Source organism: Sciurus vulgaris, assembly GCF_902686455.1.
Source record: "Sciurus vulgaris genome assembly, chromosome: 3".
NCBI lineage: Eukaryota > Metazoa > Chordata > Mammalia > Rodentia > Sciuridae > Sciurus > Sciurus vulgaris.
In genome coordinates this window covers 175,940,814-175,964,437 of record NC_136463.1, presented here as the reverse complement: position 1 = coordinate 175,964,437, position 23,624 = coordinate 175,940,814, and the positions used below count along the sequence as shown (strand labels likewise).

Here is a 23,624-nt window from a genome sequence, read left to right as displayed (position 1 = left end):
TCCACTTAATCACATCAGCAAAATCCCTTTTAGCACATAAGACCATGCTCACAGATTCTGGGTTTTAGAACATGGAGGATATCTTTGGGAAGCCATTTTTCTGTCCACATATCTTGTTGCACACTAATCATTTTAAAACTAATTAAAGGAACACCAGCAAGACAACATACACGACCTTATCTTCTACCACCATGCCCGTTTAATGCTCTTAATTTTCTTCCACAAATTCAGGACAGAGGGCAAGAAAAGTTAAGGGAAATAGCTATTATCACATTACAGAATATTTATTGTATTCATTGGCCCTTTGACAGAGCTCATATGAAAGGTGCATTCTGTGTAGATAGATGAGGTCTGTATTTTTTTTAACTACTGTTCTGACTGTTGTTAACTCTAGCTTTTAATCTTCCTCATTCAAATGTTTTCTGTTTTCACATGAGAGCAGGTATATAATAAACAACTTGGTGATCTCTACAGTACAGATTTAAAACTAATTTCTTTAATATGGCAAAAAATTGTTATTGCATTCTTTCAAGGCACTATTATAATAAAAAGTATTTGCAGTATTTCTTAAGTGAAGAATATTTTCATTAACATTTAATTAACTAAAATTCTTGAGTATTTGTTGCTTCTCATGTTCTTAATATTGCCTAAAAAAGAAAATGTCTTTCATTTCAATAATTGTTTATTAATTATTGCATATTTTGAAATGTACATTGGCTTTTCTAATGAGGTGAGCATGCTGATATAAAGCCTATGTAAGCTTGTGAACCATCCAAATCCAGGATTCTCAGATTTTACCACGTGTCAGAATTACCTGGCAAACATGCCTAAGCACAGTTTACTCCAGATTTTGGTATTCAATATGTCTGGGTGGGGCCTAAAAATTTGGATTTCTAAACTGGTTTCCATGTGACTAATTCTGATGTTCAAGAGACCACACTTTGAAAACTTCTGTTCTAAGTATTTTCTAGAACAGCGTGACGATTAATTTAGCTAGATGGACAAGCCATCTAATAAAGACACTGATAGATAGTTGACGTGGCTCCTGCCTTGCTGTTTGATTTGACAATTCTGTGAATGACCTATTTACTGATAGGAAGCTGAATGCAGCTTGCCTGAACAGATCTTGGAATTTCAGTGTTAAGTGGTCATCAGAAGATGTGGGCCCTGTTCTGGAAGATCCTCAAGCTGACTATACTACCCTCTTAGCCACCCGGAACCCGTAGTCTCTGGCCTTGGTTTCCACCTCTGTACAGTCTTCTTCACAAGCCCTTTGGGAGGGGGGTGTTAAATAACAACAGTCTCTGAAGGTCGCTATAAAACATAGAGAATTATTTCAAAGCATTTCTTTCTGGAAATATGGAGCAACCTATCTTGATGTGATATTTTACATCTGTTTATGTTTATTCAGAAGCATTTATACAGCTTCTGCATGACCAAGTCATAAGATGGCTCATTACTTAGTTGCCACAATAACACATTTCATATGTTTTTGTGATTGTTTTAAAGGAATAGATTCCATACTTAAGTCACACCATTTGCTACTGCCCTGTCTCTCAACAATGTGCACTTGAATTGCCTGGGGGTGGGAGGGTAGTATTACCAGGGTAGGGGGTGTTAGAATGCAGGTTCTGAGTCAGCACATCTTGGGGGGGAGTCTGAGATTCTGCAGCTCTAGTGAGCTTCCAAGTGACGTTTGTGCAATGGGTCCAGCCGCACATGAAGCAGGGGCTTACTGCTTACTCAGTTTGTCTCTAAGGTTTAAAGGTGTGTTTATGCGTGTGCTTATGCATTTGTGTGTTTAATCCATATGCTAGTAGCATAAATTAGCTAATGAGGAACACTAGAGTGTCTACATTATCATCATTCACCACCATAAAGAAGCAAAAATAGCTTCACTTCTGCTAACAGTATGGGTATCTATTGAGAATTAAATCAGTATATCCAATACTATGAAACATGGACCTAGATTTCAGTTAAAATGTTTTAAAAGACTGTTCTTTGCCTTGTTCTGACCCTGTACAAATCATTTTAATCTCGGTCCCACTAGGATGTCTTTCGTTGCAGGTGAAAATTGAGCTACCAACACAGCTCCATGAGAAACACCATATCTTGTTTTCTTTTTATCACGTCACATGTGATATCAATGCCAAAGCTAATGCCAAAAAGAAAGAGGCTCTGGAAACATCAGGTAACTGACAGAAGCCATCCAAGTGGCTTTGCATGTCATCTGTTTGATTTGAGCTGGAGAGTATTTTAAAAAGCTCTGAGTAATTGAATTTTTTAGTGAAGTTTAGGTTCATAAGTGATAAATAGCTTTATTTTCCCATCTTACCATGGAGGTGTATGTTCCAAATTTTTCTCTTTGTTGTTTTCTTGCACAGTGGGCTATGCCTGGCTTCCCCTGATGAAACACGATCAAATAGCTTCTCAAGAGTATAATATCCCAATAGCAACGAGTCTGCCTCCTGATTACTTAAGCATTCAAGATACTGCAAGTGGAAAGGTATTGAGTGATGTATAATTTAAGAGAAAATAAAAACACTTCAGCTAAATGGCATGAAGTTATCTTCTTTCTCTGCTATGAAAATGAAAACCATAGTTTATTCGCCCATTATATTTATGAACAAAATATACCTGCAGTGTTCCAAAGCTCTCGTTTAGTTTATTACTAGAAGTGAACTATTAAAAGTGATTGCTTCAACCTGGCACAGTGCACGCCTTCAATCCCAGCAACTTGGGAGGCCGAGGCAGAAAGATTGCAGGTTCAAGGCCAGCCTCAGGAACTTAGCCAGAGCCTGTCTCAAAAAAGAAAAAGGACTGGGAATGTAGCTTGGTGATAAAGTGTCCCTGGGTTCAATCCCCAGTACCAATAAATAAATAATTAAATCACTATTTTAAAAAGAGATTTGAGGACATGTTTTAAAAAATAAAATAAACACAATCCCCTTATATCCTATCAGTCTCATCTGCCAATATTGTCTAATACATTTGCATCTTTTCCGTATCCATAGTAATGTACAAGTAATGGATCAGGATGATCAATTAGCATAAGTTAAATAGTCTACTTTTTCTCTTAGATGGTCACAGTGACAATAACAAACCCTTTTTTGCAGCATGGAGGGAGTGACATCAAGTGGGTAGATGGCGGCAAACCACTTTTCAAGGTGTCAACGTTCGTGGTATCCACTGTGAATACTCAGGTGGGTACATGGTCCTGCAATGTCAGATCCTCTCTAGCCTGCCAGATCGTGAGATGAGACCCGTCATTGCACGAGCTGTCAGAGGTGGGTGGCTGTATACTGCCAAGAAGGACGTTTGGGGCACAGTTGTATGTCTCGGGATAGACAGAACGCCCCAGCCCCATACGTCCAGCTGCCATGAAACTTGAGACCAGACACCAGGAGAGCATTTAGCAGGATGACGGTGCCGATCTCCTCCACAGACAGCACCCCTGCAGATGAAGGAGTACTCTCTCCTGTGTATGGAAGGGAAATTGTAGAATACTACAGAAGAAGCGGGAGTGGGAAGAATAAACAAAGGGCATTTACGAAGAGAGAAGGCGCACAGCCATGGAAGTCACTCTCCAGCCCTTGTCTTGTGGGCAAGGACAGCAAAGCCCGCGAGACTGGGATGGGAGAGCACCTGGGCTTTGCAGTGCAGGGGGAGCCTCCGTAGACCCCAAGGCCCAGCAGAGGTGGGAGCTTTGTCACTCTGGCTTTGTGACACAGTACATCGAGACCTCAACCCTGCAGAAGTGCTCACCTCACACCACATTGAGTGTTTGCACACAGTTCCTGCATCATCAGAAATAAACATCTTTTGCTGTTGCAGGATCCGCACGTGAACGCATTTTTCCAACAGTGCCAAAAACGAGAGAAAGACATGTCTCAGTCACCTACCTCAAATTTCATCCGCTCTTGTAAGGTAAGGCAATGTGCAAGCAGCTCCAGTGGTCTCCAAGGTAAAACAGACAGAGACCCTCACACTCTCCACTGCGGAGCACACTCAGAGGTGACTAGCCCTGAGGGTTTTAAAATATATTAATTCAGAGAGTAGATAACTTTATTTCACAATTTATAAGAAGTTCTGTCTGAATGAAACAAAGCAAAAATCATTGTTATCCAAAACTAAAATGACTGAAAAATCAGAATGGATATGTTGTAGTTGATTAAATGAGAGTCCTTGCAACATTATCTTCATGCACCTATGCCAGGCTTAGGGAAGAAAGCAGCCAGGTAAAGATGAGTTATCATGTTCATATTCAAGTCTGAAAACAGCAGAACATGTGCTATTGTATTTTTCTTATTTATTTATATACTAAATTTGACTAACTAAAATTACATATATAAGTATATATTTATCAGGTACGACATGATTTGAGATAAGTACACATTGTGCAATGACTAAATCAAGCATATGTATGACCTCACACACTCACCATATTTTCTGGTGAGAAAATGTAAAATCTACTCTGTTAGAGATGTTCAAACATAAAATAAATTATTGACTATTGTCACCATGCTGTGCAATAGATCTTGAACTTACTCCTCGGGTCTAATGGAAATTTTGTGGACTTTCACCAGCATCTTCCCAATCTGACCCCGCAAGTCCCCAATATCCACCCTTCCACTCTCTCTTTCTATGTGTTCAATTTTTTTTAAATTCCACATGTAACTGAGACCATGGAGCATTTTTATTTCTGTGTGTTTGACTTATTCCACATTATTTTATAATGTCCACCAAGTTTACCCATGTTGTTGCAAATAACTGGATTTCCTTTCTTAGGGCTGTATAGTATTCCATTGTGTTTATATACCACATTTTCTTCATTTGTCTGTTGATGGACACTTAGTTTGATTCCATGTCCTGCCTACTATGAATAATGCTTAATGAACCTGGGAGAGCAGATGTCTCTTCAACATTCTGATTCAGTTTTCTTTGAATATGTAGTGGGATTGCTGGATCATATGGTAGTTTTGCTTTTAACATTTTGGGACCTGCATGCTGTTTGCCTTGATGGCTGTCTAATTTGCATTCCTACCAGCATGTAACAGGGTTCCCTATTCCATAGCCTCGCCCATACTTGTTATCTTTCATCTTTTTAATAACAGCATTCTAAGCATGTGAGGATATTTCATTGTTGTTTAACTTGCCTTTCTCTGATGATTAATGATGTAAAGCACTTTTTCATATACTGTTGACGATTTGTATGCCTTCTTTTGAGAAATGTCTTTACAGATCCTCATTCCATTTTTTAATTGTGTTGTGTGTTTACTTGCCATTGAGGTATTTTGTGTTCATTATATACTTTAGATACCTCATCAGATATATATTTGCAGATATTTTATTCCCTTCAGTAGGTTGTCTTGTCACTGTGATGATTGTATCACAGGCTGGGAAGAAGTTTTTAGTTAAATGTAATTCCTGTGCCTATGTTCACTTTGTCACCAGTACTTTTGAAGTCATGTCCAAAAACTCATCACCTAGATCAGTGTTGCAGAAGACATTTTAGAGTTTCATGTCTTACATTTAAGCCTTTGATCCAGAACATGCTTTAAAATTTAATCTATATTTTTTCTGCCAAAATTATTACAGAATTTATTGAATGTGGAAAAGATCCAAGCAATCATGAGTTTTCTACCTATAATTTTGAATCAGCTCTTCAAAGTTCTGGTACAGAATGAGGAAGATGAAATTTGTACAACAGTCACCAGGTATCCATAGTAAAACGTTGGGAGAAAAGATGTCATAACCCGTGGTTACACAAAACCTTGTTAACTTGGTTTTAGCTGCATAATGTTTACACTTCATTTGAACACATCTCAAATTTAAGTATTTCTCACTCTTGAATTCTTACCTTCTAACCACATATTATGATCATTAAAGTGCTAGATTTCTTTCTCTTTTTCTTTGTGTTTTTAAACATTTTATTCTGAGATAATTTTAGAGTTGCATGTAATTAAAATAATTAAAAGACATGTGGAGAGAACCAGTGTCCCCCTCACCCAGTTTCCCCCAATGGCAACATCTACCAGTGTGAACACATGTGTGAGTGTATGCATGCACGAACACACACACACACACACACACACAAACACACAAACGTACACATTATGTAAACTTGTGGTATTGGTTCTGTCACTCAGCATAATGCTCTGAAGATTCATCCAGTTCGTTCACCTATCAATAATTTGTCCTTTTGATTAGTATCCCATGATATAGAATATACCATAGTATGGTCAGCAGTTCACTTATTGAAAAGACATCTGAATTGTTTCTGGTTTAGGATATTATGACTAAACCATTGTAAAACTTCATGTACACATTTTATGTAAATGTAATTATAATTCTTTGTTTCTCTGAGATGAATGCCCAGGAGTGCAATGGCAGGGTGGTATGGTAATTGAGCCCTAAATATTTAAGAAACCGCCACCCCAAGAGTACCCGTATCATTTCATATTCTCACAATCACTTTTTTTAAAACATTACCTTTCTTATCTTTAACTATCCTCATTTTAAATTTGGTTATGTTGTACTCTTCCAACATCACTAATCTGGCTTCTGACAAAATCAGTTTTGCCTTTATAGAAATAATGTTTTGAATTAATAATTTAATCATATATTCCTACTGTTCACTTTTTTTAAAAAATTAGTCTCAACATTCTGGCGATTTCTATTAGTAAATGTTTACAGCATCTTCCTTATTCATGGTCATCTTACTTCTCTTGTCCAGGGTGGGAATTTTTAGTTTCTAAAGTAGAACCCTGAAGTTCTAGTAATTTTAATATCTGTAATGGTTCCAGATCAGTCAGTTCTGGGTCCACATGAAAAGTTCCCAACTTTGCCTTCATCTAATTCCATTGAAATTCTAATATTTCTAAGCACTATAGCCATGGAACAACCATTAGTATTATGGTTAAAAAAAAAAAAAATCCACTCACACCACTACTGCTACTTGAACCTCTGACCCATTCAAGGTAGGAAAAGAAATCCAATGTGTTTTAACCAAATTCCTTTTTCCTAAGTATATATTGTGCCTATAGGTTGGAAGCCAAGCTCTTTAAAATGGAGTATGATGATTTATCAGAGGTTAAAAGTCTTCAGTTTTAATTAGATCCTAAAAATGATTCCTTTTCCAAGAAAACTATATCAGCAAATGCAGAGACTGCAGCTGGCTATTCAACCTGGGCAGAAAGTCTCCAGTGTGACACAGCAGCCACAAGGCACTACTTATAGCTTGGTGTTTCCAGGTTCTGAATTTGAAATGGTTCACAGGTATTTGAGTGAGGACAGCAAGAGAAAAATGCGAAATGGGTTCATTTCATTCTTCCAGTAAGGATTAACACCCAGTTTACCAAGCATCAAATGACAAAGTAAAGTGGTGTTCTTCTGCCTTCTTGCAAAAGACCACTGATGAGCTTTGCTTTTCCAGGGTTCTGACCGACATCGTGGCCAAGTGCCATGAGGAACAGCTTGACCACTCTGTCCAGTCTTATATTAAGGTATGAAATCGCCACGGGGACATTGGCCTTAGCCCTTGGTGCTGTGTGGCTTGTCTCAGTCCCCGTCTACAAGAAGTGACAAGTTCTCTTCCCTTAGCGGATGGTGCCTGCCATTGTTAACGTCCCCGTAGCCGAACTCCATCTTTTTGCATTAATGAGCTGGCTGTATTGTTTACGTATACATGTATAACTCCTGTGTGTATGTGCAAACAAATATTTATATGGGGAGAGAGGAAAGAAAAAGGACAGAAGAGAAGGTGGAAGTGCTCTTCTCTTGGAGTCAACATTACAAATACATGAAATTCTCCTGTGGCCATAGGGAAGACTGTTCCTCAAGGTGTGTTGGATGCTCTGTGTTTCTTCTGTAATGTTTTCTTAGCTCTTTTTATTGTTTTCTCAGGCATTATTTCATTTTCCCAGTTACTGTATATTTGTACCTGCTTCTGGTATGTTAAGTCCTTTACCTTCTGGCATGAACCACGTGCCCATCCCATCAGCGTGCTCTGCCTCCTCAGTGTCCTGCGCCGTCAAGCGCTCACTCGGACATGTTTCTCCTCTCATTTCTGGTTGGCCTGTGAATTAGTGCCAGTGAACTTGTGATGATGTTTGCCCTTTCACACCTGCTACCTCGTGTCTTCTCCCCCCACACAAAGAAAGAACCCACCCAGAGATAAAAACCTTAAATTGGTTTATGATGCACGGAGGATCCACATTGCAGTTTTTTTCATGTGTATCAATTAAATCATCTTGAGACATTGACTTTTTAATTAAGAGAATACTGTATGACGTATGTAGGCAGATAGACACTTAGACATTCGAGATGTCCAGAAATGTTAACTAGAGAAGAACTCAGGTCTTCGGTGTTAGAAACTTGATCTTTAAAATAATACTAATAATTACTATTATCAATGCACCTATAAAAGGAAATAACTAGAAATCACATTCTGGAGTAAGTCCCTCTGTGATACCATCTGTAGGACTTGTTTTCACTACAGTTTTATGCTATATATTTTCTACCTGCCAGAAATGTTGGCTGTCTTCCCAAAATACAAAGGCATGAGTGTGTGCCCTTCCTGAAACCGGCGTGAATGCTGGCAGGACTCTGACTTCATGGTGATTTCCCTGCCTTATGATTTTACCTGATAAGACCCACGTTTCTTTCTGATTCTTTTTTTTTTTTTTTTTCTTTTTGGTACTGGGGATGGAACCTAGGGATACCCTACCACTGAGCTCATCCCCACCCCTTTTTATTTTTCCCTCTGAAACAGGGTCTCACTAAGCTGCCCAGGCTGGCTTCCAACTTGCAATAGTCCTGCCTCGACCTCCTGAGTAGCTGAGATTATAGGCATGCACCCCTGTGCTGGGCTCAAACCCACATTTCAATTGCAAAAAGCCAGTTCCACATACAGACAGCTTTTTAGTTTATGCTGTGTTTAAGAGAGGATCTCAGATTACTCTTATAGGTATTGATGAGCGTATTGTTCAACAGAATCTGGAGAACTTTCACCTACTCAATATGTACCCCAATTTTCTATTTAAATCTCCAAAGGGACTAAAAAGCAAACAATCATCCCATGATCCTCTATATACACAAACAGCTTCATTTCAACACAGTGTTATTCTTCTTCCTTCCAGTGAATAGTTGAAAAATCACATTGAGGACCCATTGGTGGTGTGGCTGTCTTTGTGACAGTCAAGGCTAGTTCCTCTTAAGTTCCTCAGATCTCAGACTCTTCATCTGTGATGCTACTTATTTTATGCCTGGTCTTTATTTTTAATTAGAATATCTGAAATATCTTGACAAGACCATTTCACTGTATAATAAGGGAGATTTATTGCTTATTTAGTTGGTTTTGAAGTGCTTCAAATCCAGAAATGTACTGATGTGGAATTTCAGATTAGGGTTCTCCTCTGTCACATAAGATGAGGGAGACCAGGTGAACATCCAGCTCTGTGATTCTGTGAATGGACTCCCATCACACCACATCATTGACAGCCTGACCTTCATCAAAGAGTCTGAATCTTACCCCAGGTGGAGAAAATTACTTAACATAGATAAATATTAAATAGGTAGATATTAAATCCCACACCAAGAATCAAAGTGAAAACTGATGGGCTGTTTCCAAAAAAATACTTGGAGGTCCTTGAAAGATGTGTTATTCAGTGTAATTTTATCTTTATTCAGAAGTAAACAAAACACCATTTCAAGTTCAATGGTGCTAAATGCTGCTGCCTCACTCCATCTACAATATCCAGACTGCACACAAACACCATGTCTGTTTCAAAGATGTGTGTTTAAAGTAATTCTAACTAAATGCCATGGTTTCCAGTGAATTTCTGGCACTGACAGGTTCTAGTAGACAAAATTTTAAGTTTCGGCTCTAGTGGAAAGCCCTTCTGGGTAAATAACTATGCTTGGCATAGAGTTGCTGATGGCTCTACCCTGATCAGGCATAATCCCTAAGGGGAAAACTGTATGCTCTTCATTTTAGCTAGTTTCGTGCACCCCTTTGCTTTGTCTTTCTCCTTTGAGATGAGATTGCAAAACTCAGGCTCCACCACGGTGCTGATGAGCTACAAAGTTCAAAGAAATGGCTACAGATACGGAAGTGCCGGTGGTTCGGCTTTGAGCCCTTCTCTTACGTACCTTCCCTCTGAATCATCGCAAAGTCTGAATTGTGACTATTATGAAGAAATAGCCTTCTTGAGGCAAACCCAACTCATAAGTAAAATATTATAATACAGATAAAAGCATTTTACATTTGAAACAGATTTATGTCCATAAATTGGTCATGAATGTTCTTTAAAGATATGAAAAAAAAATATTGAAAATCAGCCCCAAACCAATCTTTTATGGAAAAAAAAAAATGCTTAGGAACCTCTCCACAGCTGTGTCTGAGCGTGGGATGGTAGAGCCTGGGCTTGTGGGGACCTCTCCCACCGGCCTCTGGAAGGCACCCGCTTCCCCACTTGGCTATTTGAGTGGGTGCTCTACCCTTTCAGGATGAAGATTTGCTACCATGACACCTGTTACCAGTGGAAGGAAGGAGAAGGGGAATGTGTCCTACATAGGTGGGTCAAAGCCCTCCACGTTTCCTTGAACTCGCTAAATGGCTCTCTGGCTCTTTCTCTCCATTTCTACCCAAAGACTTTGAAGGAGAGCTTAGGTGAGCAAGGCCCTATCCTGCAAAGCCCTGAGTAGGCACAGGTGTGTACCACTTACCAGTGGGCCTTCATGTATTTCATGACAAAATCTGGCATGAGCAGATAATTTTGAGCAATGAGTTATTCAGCTGGCATAATTTTTGAGGCTTTGTGCTTTTTTTTTTTTTTTAATTTTTTAAAGTAATTAACTTTGTTTACTTTCTGGATTTTCTTCAGTTCGTGTTCAAGACCACCACGTGCAAGGAGAGAACGATACACGAGGAGCTGGTGAAAAATGTGATTGGTCTTTTGAAATCAAATGACTCAACAACAGTAAAGCATGTCCTGAAGGTAACTAGTCTCAAGATAGTTGATCAGTTGTTGGTACAAGGGGTGGATCTCCCTCTGGCCTGGAAGGTCACAGCACTCACTGATTTTCATTGGTCATTTCTCTGCTGGTTCCTGACAGAAGATTCATAATGAAACTACAGCATAAAAGAATATATTAAGTAAAGGAGGTCTATGTCAAGAGAAACAGAGAAAAGTAGATTGGACCCAAGTTAAGTGCTTGAGGCTAAAGGCAGAATCATTAGCCATCAAAAATGATCTAGTGGGCTGGGGATGTAGCTCAATTGGTAGAGTGCTTGCCTTGCGAGCACAAGGCCCTGGGTTCAATCCCCAGCACCGCAAAAAAAAAAAAAAAAAAAAAAATTAAAAGTTCTGTGTGTAACACAATAAAGCATTTTGAGGATTTTAGCCACTGTAAGAGGAAAAATACCTTGAGAAAGATCAACAATGCTGTGTGGATGTGCACACAGATGACAGAAAAGTGCAGCAGCAGCCACTTAGGTCTCAAAGAGTTAAAACACATGCAGGAACCTGAAGGCTGAAGGGATGGTGAGAAGCTCGTAAAACAGTAACACTAAATTATTATGGAATCCTGGATTTAGGCCTAAGCTAAAATTAATTATCTATTGGGACTTGATGGATGAACCACTGATGGGAAATAGCTGAGAAAAGAAGTCGGGACCAATAAGCATCACCAGGAGTTCACTAAAATCAAATTATCCTGGGCAAAGCAGTTCATGTTTTTGAATTAGCCTGTGAGTGCCTTCTTTCCCCTGATTCACCCAGTGTACCCCAGGGGCCGGTCTTGCAGCAGGCACGCTCCAGACACTTGAGAGGCATCGGGGGACAGAATAAAAACCTCTGCCCTTAAGGAGCTTAAGTTCTACTGGGGAATGAAAATAAAATTACACATGTAATTTAGCAATAAATTATATCCCATATTAAAGGTGAGAAGTTGGATTGGAAAAGAAAATGTGGAACAGAAAGGAAGAGCTAGGGGTGAGAGGGCAAAGGGTTTGACCAGGGCCGGCAGGTTGAAGGAGGGAGGGAGCTGGCCCAGGGGATCTCCAGTGGAGCAGTGGAGGCAGAGGGAAGGACCTTTGATAAGTCACAGGGCAGCAGCCCAGCACGTGGGGCTGAGGGACCTGGGGGAACAAAGACAGGGGGCGGGAGATGAAGACGGAGAAGCACGGGCTGTTGGGTAGGTTGGTATGTTCGAGGGCCATTGCGAGAGTGGTTCCATTCAGAGACGAATGCTGGAACACTTGGCATGATGGTTAAAAAATACTATTCTGGGCAAGGTAGGAGATGGGAGATGGTCCAGTGGGCCTTGGATTCATTCAATATCCCTGACCAAGAGAATTTGACTCCCGATGTTCAAGTAGTCATTTCCTTCTCTTTTTACTAAGAACTGACCCTTCCTTAAGTCACAGCTGCCTCTCTTCCTCATCTCAGTCCTCTGGAGTTAGGACAGTGTGCTCAAAAATTTTTGACATTGTATCACCCTAAAAGTGACTATAATTCAGTGTCCACTCACAGTAGAGCCAATAAGAAAATGGTGATTGTATATGTGATGTGGGGACAATGCATGACACCCCCTCCCTGCATGCCTCGGAACACGCGCCCATTCCCCAGGCTAAGAGCAGCTAAGAGAACATGCTCATGGGAAACCCATCTCCCTTCAAGACCTGGAGAGGCCTAGGAGCCTCAGTCTCAAGAGGCTCAGGCTGGTTCCGGGGCCTGCTTAGACCTTTCCTATGTCCCTTCTCCAGAGGGCAGATCTTGTTGCCTGGGTGCAACTCAAGACCCCAGGAAGGAGCCCTTCATAGCAGGAAGGAGAGCAGGCTCATGGACAGTTCTTGATATGCAGGCAGGACAGCCACACACGGACACCAGGCCCCCCCAGGTGCAGGACAGAGCCCTGCATGAGACAAGAGGGAACAGAGAGGGCCCAGCTCTGCCCAGGACCCATATTGGCTATGGCAGTCCAGGGTGTTAATATTCATCAAGGAATGAGGACCAAGCATTTTATTTAGCTCTTTGTCAGCTTGACTTCTAACTTCTGTTTAAACATATAACTTATTTTACACTCTCCTATAGTCCTGCAAGTTTTAGGGATGGGCTTGCTGTGAAGTTATAGTTTTCTTAACTAAGTGAAACAAATAGAGCATCCTATGAATGAACAATAATTATTTATCAGTTACATCAAGCAAACTAGTAACTTGTTTTGGTCTAAAGGTTATTTGAGACAATTGAGAAACCAAAATGTCTGACATGTACTTTTACCATTATATCTCTGAGAAAGATTGTCCTGACATAATAGAAATATATTATTGCCCTGGTTCATTTAGTTTCAAAGAATACATGATTAAGATAATGGTGTTATAATCACATATTGTGAAGAAGAGAATTATCATTATTTTTCCACAGGACAATAAGCTGTTATTGTCTCTTCCTTTTCCTAACAGCATTCCTGGTTCTTCTTTGCAATTATCCTCAAATCAATGGCACAGCACTTGATTGACACAAATAAAATCCAGGTAAGACCATGTGTAATACAGTCATGTAATGTCATCGACAATCACACTGATGAACAGGTTCTCATTAGTTCCATTTTTATTGGCTTTGTAATTGTTTTTTAAGTGGGGGAAGTGATTGTGTATGTTAGTACAGGCCCATTCAAAAGCAGATGCTAGGACAAAATTACAAGCACAAAAAAATTTATTGGGCAAAAATAGCTATGAAGGAGAAAAGGACAGGAAAAAGAAATAGAAAAGTCTGATGTGCATAAAAGAAAATGAAGAAGGAAGGAGGATTGGCTGGAAAGAGCCTTTCAATGAAAGTTTTGGCTGGGCCAAAGGGTAGTCTGAGAACACAGAACGCTCATTAGAGGATCCTGCAGATGATCTGGCTCCCATGACCTCCACAAGCTCAGTCTTTGAATGGGGAGAGAGTGGCCTTGGTGTGTGCTTGCTTCAATCCCCAGCGCTGAAAAAAAAAAAAAAAAAAAAAAAATCTAAAACATCAAATTTCTATGTGTAACACAATAAAGCATTTTGAGGATTTTAGCCACTGTAAAGACAGTAGACTGTCTTGCAGGAACACCTGAGCCATGCACGGCCATGGCTTTCACAGTCTGTGGTTTGCATGGCACACTGCACACATCCGTGGATCTGCTCTTGCTCAGCTCCCATGGGGTTCTTTTTTCTGAAAGGAGACTTTGGGGGAAAAGGGAGGCTAATAGGATTAACTATGGCTCCTGTCATGGCAGCAGGTCTCCTTAGGGACCAACATGTACTCATCCCCTACCTCCACTACAATCCCTTCTCAATCCCCTCACCCTAGCTCAGAGCTCTGAAAGTCTTGGTAACTTCTTACCTGACAGGGACCCAAACCCTAATTCCAGAGAGCTCTCAGCCTCAGTATTCACAATCCGTTTGGGGCAGGTTGCCACACATAACAACTCACAATTCCAAATGGACGAGGAGGACCAAGATGCACCCAAAGGAATCACCAACATTCCACACTTATTTCTCTCAGCTCCCCTTTGGGTAAGACCAAGGGCAAGACTCCGACATTGCCCCTTCCCCTCCAGGAGGGTGAGTGAGAACAGAACAGCATTATGTGAGGGGGCACGGCGGGATCAGTGAAGCTGTTCTGATTTACGCTCTTTGTGGGGGAGAAGCTATGTCAGAGTACCACAGGCTCAGCCATCAGTGTGATATTATTCCAAATGCCAATTTTGTCAGTTCCTGCTATACAGTTGTGACCAGTTAACTGGCTTTTCCCTGGATCTTTGAACCCAGTGGATCTCTTGTTAACAGAACTCAAGTCAGGCTTCCATTTTTAATCCCTGTAAGTTGTCACTTTAACAGGGCAGACGAGATGTGTTTGATTTCCATATACCAATTTCAATTTGGGTCCTGTATCCAAAAGTCCTTGGAATGTGTTATTATTCCCCTCTCCCCAGTGGAGAGTAGCCTGAACAAATGACTGCAGGGTCTTTTGGGGGGAAAAAAAACTGGTAGAATCATTACAGCGTATACTTAGTACAGTGTCATGGGCTTCCCTTTGGGTTCCTGCCACGTCGTCACTTGATGTGTACCAGATAGGAATATTGACTCAGGTCCAGGAGAGAGAAAGGAATCACAACTATTTATTGGAGTGAGCATCTTAATCTGCCAGTTGTTTGTCTTGCCTACTTAATGGATGCAAATTGCCACCATTGCTGGTTGCTTTGTTTTGTCTGTAGGGTTTCTACACATCACTAGCCAGTTCCACAAGTCACTGAGAGTCAGAATCCTTTGCTGTCCTCTGGCCTTGCTATGTATAATGACTACAGCCTCCAGGCTGCTGGAGATGAAGTACAACACAGGGCCTCTGCTATTATGGTGGCCCATGGTCCAGGGCTGCTGCTTCTCCCACCTGCAGCAGGGAAACACCACCGAACATCTCAGTGATGTCTGTCTCCAGCACCTTCCCGATGGCCTTGTGCAGTGTGTCTCCTGGGCCTTCCTGGGGAACTTGACTCTGGTGGGTCTTCTGGTCTCAGTAAATGACCATTCCCACACATCCATTGCCCTCCGTCATTTTACTTTGTCCTACATCCTCTCCCAGAGCAATTCAGACATTTCCACCTTCCCTTTCAGTGGCCCATTCCTTGATTCTGAGAGCCACCCTGGTGGTGAGCTGCCTATCTCTGAGGCCTTCTTTGATCCTGTGTCCAGGAAAAGCACTCGTTGCCACTGAGTTCTAACTCACCCTTTAACACGCTGGCCCCTGATGAAACCCCTTGGTGTCCAGTCTCACAGGGACTTCACTGGCTCCTGCGCCTACATGCTAGCTAATTTTTAGAGCCCCTGTAGTGCATTCTCTTTCCCTCTTTATTCGTCGTCCCAGAAAGTGCTCAGCGCTTGGCCTGATCACCAGGAGAGGAGGTGGATCAGCTCCCCAAGAGTTTGCCTACTTCCTAGCAGGGCAAGGCCTTTGGCTGTCTCTCACGTAGGAGAAGTGCTGGCTGTTAGTGGGGAGGGATAGGACACTTCTGCCAACACGGAAGGTTAAGGGCACTGTGCAGGGCCTCCTCCTCAGGGTCACCAGCAGAGGCTCCACCCAGAGGCTTCCAGGCCCCAGGCCTTTCCCACCATGGCCTTGACCTTAGCATAACAAATGTGTTGGCTGCACCTTTAATCACTTCTGCTGTTCCCAACTCTTCACCTTAAGTCCTATGTTGGCTTTTTGGCTACATCTGTTCTCCCACTTCCAGAGATAAGAGCCTCCTGCCTGGAAGGAAGAGAAAAATCTAACATGAAGATTAGAATGATTCCTATCTCTCTGTCATTAAGCCAGACTGGGATCAGAAATCCTCACCATCTTAATCCCTTCCCTGTCACTAACTTGTTTCATGTTTAAAATGACACTTAACGTCTCAGAACTGGTTTTCTCCTCTGTGAAAGAATGGATTGGGGGAAGTTCTCCTCCAGCTATCACCACTGTGTCCCTTCTCACATAAATAGGTCACCAAGCACACCCATGAGCAGCCTAGGAGTAAACGATCACACACAGCCCTACTGTGTGGGCAGTCTACCTTCACTGATACAGGCTTGCTTCTCATTACAGGCTTCGCTGATAACCCCCACGCTCCAGGGTTCTTCCAGGGACCCAACACTTAAACAATTTTCTCATCATCTCTACTGATCACAGTAGGAAAAGACCTGAGGTCATCATTTTGCATAAAAGCAATTGTAGTAAACTTGTCCCAAGCTGCTATTTTCTTTTTTTTCTGTATAAATTATGAAATGAATGACTTCTTCCATCATCAGAGAAATTTCTGTCATCAATTTGAGGAGTAAATTTGGGAGATCTGAGGGAGTTGGAAAGTGCTGGTCCTTTGAGAGGCAGCATATGGTTAGGCCAATAGCGCCCCCTGCTCCTAGGACAAGGTGACTACTGAACAGCTTCTCACACTCACCTGTCACACCAAAGGTCCACCGTACTGCTCAGGCTGTGGCTCCCCATCACTCTCCTTGTTCCTAACAGCTCCCAAATGCCTGGCATTCAGTCCTTGCCTCCAGGGCCTACTCCTCATGGCCTTGGCCATCTCAAAGCCCAGGTTCTCCTCCTTGTTCCAGCTCTGCAGCTCAGGAAGCCTGCTGTCGCCTCACTTCCTTCTCCTGTCCTGAGACAGGCTTCCACTGTCCCTGGTGCAGGAATTCTTCCACCTCAAATCTTCCTGATGTTCTTCCAGAGAAATGTTGAAAAGAATCCTCCTATAGTTTTCAGACCAAAAGTCTTTGGCTTAAGAATAGGGGTGGAGGGCTAGGGAGATAGCTCAGTTGGTAGAGTGCTTGCCTTGCAAGCATAAGGCCCTGGGTTCAATCCCCAGCACCACACACACACCAAAAAAAAAAAAAAAAAAAAAAAAAAAAAAAAAAAAAAAAAAAACCATAGACCACAAGAAACCTTTGAAAGGAAGGGATAAAGAAGGAGGAAGAAAGGCACTATCATAGCCCAAGGCATGAACACATGCCATGTGGAGAAAATGTAGGCATTGACATAATTAATGGATCTTGGGGGAAAAAAAATGAAAAGAGGAAACTACCAATGTGCTTTGATTACTTAAAAAAGGGATTGTTGCTTTTATGCAGGTAAACCATCTATCCTTACTGCCCAAGGCATGTGAAGCAAAATGAAAATCCTCTGTGTGGTTAACTAAGTTGGATTGATCTGTTTTTAATCTATTAGATTTAAAAAATAAATTTTAAATACATACAAAAAGTAACCATGAGTATCTCGAAATTCCTTGATAGTGGATGCCTGTAAATTGACTTAAGAAAATAAAAGAAAGAAAGAAAAAGTCGGTCTAAACCGACTGCAGCATTCCACTATTACATCTCCATTTGATACGACTCTGCCTCAGTGATTTTTATTCTTGCAGCACAGGTTAGGTGCTTGTGATTTAGAAACATAAGCTGCTTTCTAATTCTAAATTCTGTGTTTCTGTGTATAGTGAAAATGTGTCTGGGTGTAATTTTTAAAGGCAACTTGTAAAAATCAATGAGCCTTACTGATCTTATAGAAAGGAATCTATATAAATTCTAGACATGGAGACAACTCAGCCATTTCCAACTTTCCCTCATGTACAGTAGTCCAAATCAGACTCATAAAGTTTTATTCAGTGTTATATAACCTCACCACCAAGCCCTTCTGTGCCTGGTGTCACAAGCATCTTAACCTATGAGGCCTCACTGTCACCACCTCACTGTGTGACACATACTGGGACCACGATGATAACACTAACTGAAGCTCATCCCTCACTAGGGAACATGTCAAACCAGTATCTGTACTCATCCTGTTCATTGATTTCTATTAGCTGTCTAGGGGGACTCCTAGTTTAAACTAGGGGGACTCCTAGTTTAAAAAAAATGAGTTTAAAATTTGAAATTGAGTTAAATGGAGCTATTTGTCCAAAAAATTTTAGGATAATATTCATTAAATTTTTAATAGTAGCTACTTCCTGAGAGGCAAGGAAAAGGTAATTAGGATGTGAGAGATCTTTTAAAATGTTGGCATTTTACTTTGTACATTTTTTATTGTTTGAATAGTTTGCAGTTAACATGTTATAATTTGATTTTTAATGAAAATGTGAAAAATTATTGACCAAAATAGAAAGCAACATTAAATGAAAATGGTAAAAATCATAACCTTGAACTATAAAAGTCTTCTATTTTATTATTGCCTTCGAGTTTGCAAAAGGGCTCTTTATTTGTCAATCTGTAAAATAAGCCTCTTGATTTCCTCCCCACTTAGTGTTTCCCATGCTACATTATGCATAATCCATTCTTTACACAGCTTTCCCGGGCTCAAAGATTTCCTGAATCTTACCAAAATGAATTGGACAACCTTGTGATGGTCCTCTCCGACCACGTGATTTGGAAATACAAGGATGCACTTGAAGAAACTAAACGGGCAAACCACAGTGTTGCCAGATTTCTTAAGGTAGAGTTTCAAGATCACGTTTCTGCCCACACGTGGTGGCAGCAGATACGACACAGCCCGAATGTTCATGGATTTGCATCTCTGTGACCAAGAGTCAAAACTAACACAGAGAGAGAGAGATGCATGTTCTCATTTACGCATTTTTCCTGCTTGAAATACTTCTTAATTTTTTTCCAATTCGGAGTCTCCTTGAAGAAATAGCAAGGGTGGATAAAAGTATCCATTTGAGTGCTGTCAAATCATGGTATTTCTAAATAATTTTAAAGAGAAAAATGAAATGTTTGCAGAAGCTGTATTGTGACAGTATTATTCTCGGGGCCATTTCTGCCCTTGAAGTGGCATTGCTGATCTGTGATGGTTGTAACAATGATACCCAAAAACCACTTTGGGAAAACCTTTGGAAACTGATCACTTTGGGTGTATTACCTCAAAGCTTTACATGATGTAAAGATTATTCATTGATCATATGAAAAGAAAATTATCAATTTAAGTATGTAGCAATGATTTTCTGAACCTGGATGTCTAGGGAGGTTTGTTATGTTTCTCTGGGTTATAGAGATTCATATTGAATTGAAAAGATAAAAATGCAAAGTCCAAAAAAAAAAAAAAAAAAAAAGCCGACATGCAGAATTATGGTACATCATGTAGCAGATAATGAACTTAATTAGAAAGACAATGTTTTTCATCTCTTCCTTCTCCTATCCAGCAGATGACTACAATAACCTTCATGAAGCCATTTTAGTTGTTTCTTTATGTTAGAGGCAAGCACATCCTGGGTGGCTGAGAATTTATAAATAAATGCTAGTAATATAACATTGAGAGGCTATGGTAGTAGATGAAAAATTAGCCTGGTTTGTCTGTTAGGCTTTAATTCAGTCTAAGTTATTTTCTAATGTGTTAAATATTACTCCCACTATACAGTATATTTTTTCTTACCCTGAATTTATTTTTTTTAACGTTTTGCCTCTCATTTTTTCCTTTTTCTTTCCTTGCTTCCAGTGAGAGAAAAAGGTGGTCACGATTAAAGGGGAAGAGGGTAAAGGAGGAAAAAACATATTACTTTAGTTTTTTACCACATTTTAAGACTATGGGCATAAAATGTATTGATATACTGGTAGTTTATTTGAAGTGCTTCACAGAATTGGATATTTGGGGAAATCATTAATATTTCGTTGCTATTAATATTTCATTGAAAAATTCTAAGTGATGTTTTATACACTTGGTAAATACAGGTTTGTAACTTTCTGATTTATATACTACATCTAGTATTTTAATTAGTTACCATATGTGGAAGAATGCTTAAGCATATTTTAAAGATTTTTAAAACACATATACAACCCATTTAGTTAAATGTTATTATGCTTCAAAATATATAATTATCTTGTCTAAAATCTTTGATGATTCCTCTAGTAAAAATGTTTGAAATTAGACTTTTATCTTTTTTAGCGCTGCTTTACGTTTATGGACCGAGGGTTTGTGTTTCGAATGGTGAACAATTACATCAGCATGTTCTCCTCCGGCGACCTCAAGGTAAGAACCATGGACAGGAGTCACTATTTGCTAAACATTAGCATTACAAATAAGTAAACTGGTTTCCATGTATAACTGCCTAAAAAATTAACCTCTTTTCTACATCAGAAAATGATGTCTGTGCCAAGGAGAGGCAGCCTTTTAAGTGGTCCATCTACTGACTAAGTCTCCCCAGGTTCCAAGTTCTACCTTCATGAAGGACAGAGGAATGGAGGAAAGTGTTTGCATCCCATTTCTACTTCCTATGGGGGGTGGAGTGAGTGGCTCTTTCCCGCTGCAGTTCCTATAGTCCAGTTTGTCCTGGGCTGTGTTGGTTTTGCCACTGGAATTCCTACGTCCCTGGCACCCTTACATTCTGGACAAAATGGACCACCCATTTAGGTCAACCACTCTACCCAAATAGGGACATGAGTTGGGAGATGAGGAAGGAACTCAAAAGCAGTGGTTCTCTAAGTGTGCTCCCTCAGTGAGGGAGCATCAGAGAAGCCCAGAAGTCTGTTTTAATGGAACATTCGGGTGATTCACGTTCAGAGCCACTGAGCTATCATATGGCATATGCTGGAGGAAATTAAGACTGAAATTGACAGATCAAGAATATTTCTTGACTTAACATCAGTTAAGTTTCTTCCAGTGGCAAGCAACAGAAATGGACTCCAATTTGATCAAAATGGAATATATTGGAAGGATATTGGAAGTAATGGCATTGAGTAAACAATTAGAGAACCAGGTATTGAAAAGAGCAAGGATCAGTATGCTTTCAGAGCACAGGAATGATCTTAGATGAGGGACCATTTGGTCAGGGCACTGCTGCTATTTACTAATGATAATGATGATGCTCCTGCTTCTGATATACGTTCTATAGAGGAAACACATGATCAGCCTTCATTGGGTCATACACCTGTCTCTTAAGGAGGAAAGGTGGGTCACCTGAAATAATAATTTCCCATTAGCTTTTACTTATGCATTGGGAAGGAGGTAATTCACCAAGGAATTATTGTGGGAAAAAAAAACAACAGGTATAAAAAGACAAAAAGTAAATAATGACATTTTTAAGCCTTTTATGTCATGCTTAGGAGCCTGAACATTAGTTTCATGACAGTAAAGATTTACTTTTGATCTGGGGCATTACGTGATTATATGTAATTTGGTTTGAAAATTCAGTTTCTCTCTAAACATTTCTTGAAAGTGCATTCTTTATTTGTGCTCCTATTATGCATTAAATTTGCAGACTGTTGGTTTAGATAAAATTGCAGTAGAACCAAATTATGTATTTTTCTGAAAACCAAAGAGAATGAGTGAAATTCTCAGTGAAAAATAATTAACATGTGATTTAGTTATGCTCCTGTTCACTGGGATGTACAAAAGGTTAAGTGAAATACTGTCCTTGTTTTAAATGGTAGTATTTTAAATTATTCATTAATGTTGCCACAAACTATAATCCTAGGGCATCTGAGTACATGGGATGTATTTTTGTGTGTGTGAACTGATATGAGAGAATATAGTAATGGCAATCTAATTTAGTCTTAAAGAATAGGCTTACAGGCTGGGATTGTGTCTCAGTGGTAGAGCACTTGCCTAGCATGTGTGAGGCACTGGGTTCGCTCCTCAGCACCATATAAAATAAATAAAATAAAGGTATTGTGTCCATCTACAACTAAACATATTTTTAAAAAAGAATGGCTACTTAGCCTGCATAAGAGCACTTATGAACATGTTAGTGGTCCTACTGATGCAGTTGTTCTTAACACATGGGTTGCAGGCATCTTAGACCACATCTGGACGTCACTGTCACTGTCCACATCCAACCACTGGTATTGGAAAACCAGACCTTTTTGAGAGGGCAAGGAAGAAAGCAGAATTAATTAATGGCCCCTAAGAAGTGGCATACAACATTTCACGCTCATTATAAGAGATCTGCACCACCCACTTCCTTAACTTCCTTAGCTCTGGATTTCAGTTGCTGATTATGAGTCTTTTTACAACATGAATGTAGTTTTTGAGAGAGCTGTGTTACTGTGGTGAAGCAGAATTTTTATCACAATGAACTTGTTATGACATAAGTTATAAGAAGCAGAAAACAGGGCTCAGGCTCTTGTCCTGTGGAAGCCAAATGTAAATTACAAGTGGGATCTTTCCTGAGGAACCCTGAGCAATCTCCAAAGACAGGGAGCCTAATGCAAGTACCACTTCGGAGGGGTCAGAATCCTTTAAACATAATCATTTGGTGGCCACACAATAGTAAGTTCTTCTTTTTAGGGATAAGATTCAAATGCAGATTTTGTTTCTTTCTGTTGACCTTCTCAGTATATAAATCATAGTCATTGAGTTTGCCTCTTTTTCAGACACTATGCCAATATAAATTTGATTTTCTACAAGAAGTGTGTCAACATGAGCATTTTATTCCCTTGTGCCTCCCCATAAGATCAGCAAACATTCCAGGTAATAATTCCCACACTTTTATTTATTTTGCCTTTGGTTATTTTTTTCCAGCCTTCTCAATCATTGTGTTATCTGAAGTTGTAACATGAATATCAGAGCCAGATAAGCTGATGATTAAAATACAAAAGAAGTTGGTCCTATGTGGTTAAGGAATACAACTCTATTTCTCAATGTTTGTCTCGGGCCATTTTCACTAAAGTCTAACAAAATTTTAAACCTGGTGATTGTAACAAAGAATTTTAACCTATAATCTTGCTGTCTTTTACATTACTTGCTCCAAAAGAGAGCTTTCTGTTGATTTCAAGATATCAAAATTGCAGGAAGAAAGTTATACTTTATGAGTACAATTTCATTTAGGAGTATCAATTAATGTGTATATGACTATGTCAAAATGAACTTCAAAGAGTCCTACAAAGAAAAGTGGAACAGGAAGGAGAGGAGCAGGGAGGGAGGAAAGAGCTCAGCATCATAAACACTTGACTCTCCTAAGCCAGAGAGGGAGAGGGCATCCAGCCTAGGGAAGAGGATCCTCACTTTCTGTTGACCACACTCATGGCACTTATGGCACTTACAGAGAGTCTGCAGGAAATATTTCCTTTATTATTTTGTAGACTAAAAAGTGTGGGGTGGGGGGTTCCTGATAGAAAATAAGTATTACCC

The 23,624-nt window shown here is 40.1% G+C and overlaps 1 protein-coding gene across 1 annotated transcript in view; it reads left to right on the top strand.

Annotated features, from left to right (window-relative positions):
- LOC306657530 (dedicator of cytokinesis protein 10-like) overlaps positions 1-23,624 on the top strand; it is a 134,430-nt gene that overhangs the window by 70,931 nt on the left and 39,875 nt on the right. The window contains 11 exon segments of the mRNA XM_079133631.1: positions 2,068-2,191; positions 2,385-2,506; positions 3,117-3,203; positions 3,835-3,927; positions 5,599-5,717; positions 7,436-7,505; positions 10,887-11,000; positions 13,466-13,537; positions 18,849-18,995; positions 20,442-20,525; positions 22,868-22,964. Coding sequence (XP_078989757.1) covers positions 2,068-2,191; positions 2,385-2,506; positions 3,117-3,203; positions 3,835-3,927; positions 5,599-5,717; positions 7,436-7,505; positions 10,887-11,000; positions 13,466-13,537; positions 18,849-18,995; positions 20,442-20,525; positions 22,868-22,964 — 1,129 coding nt within the window.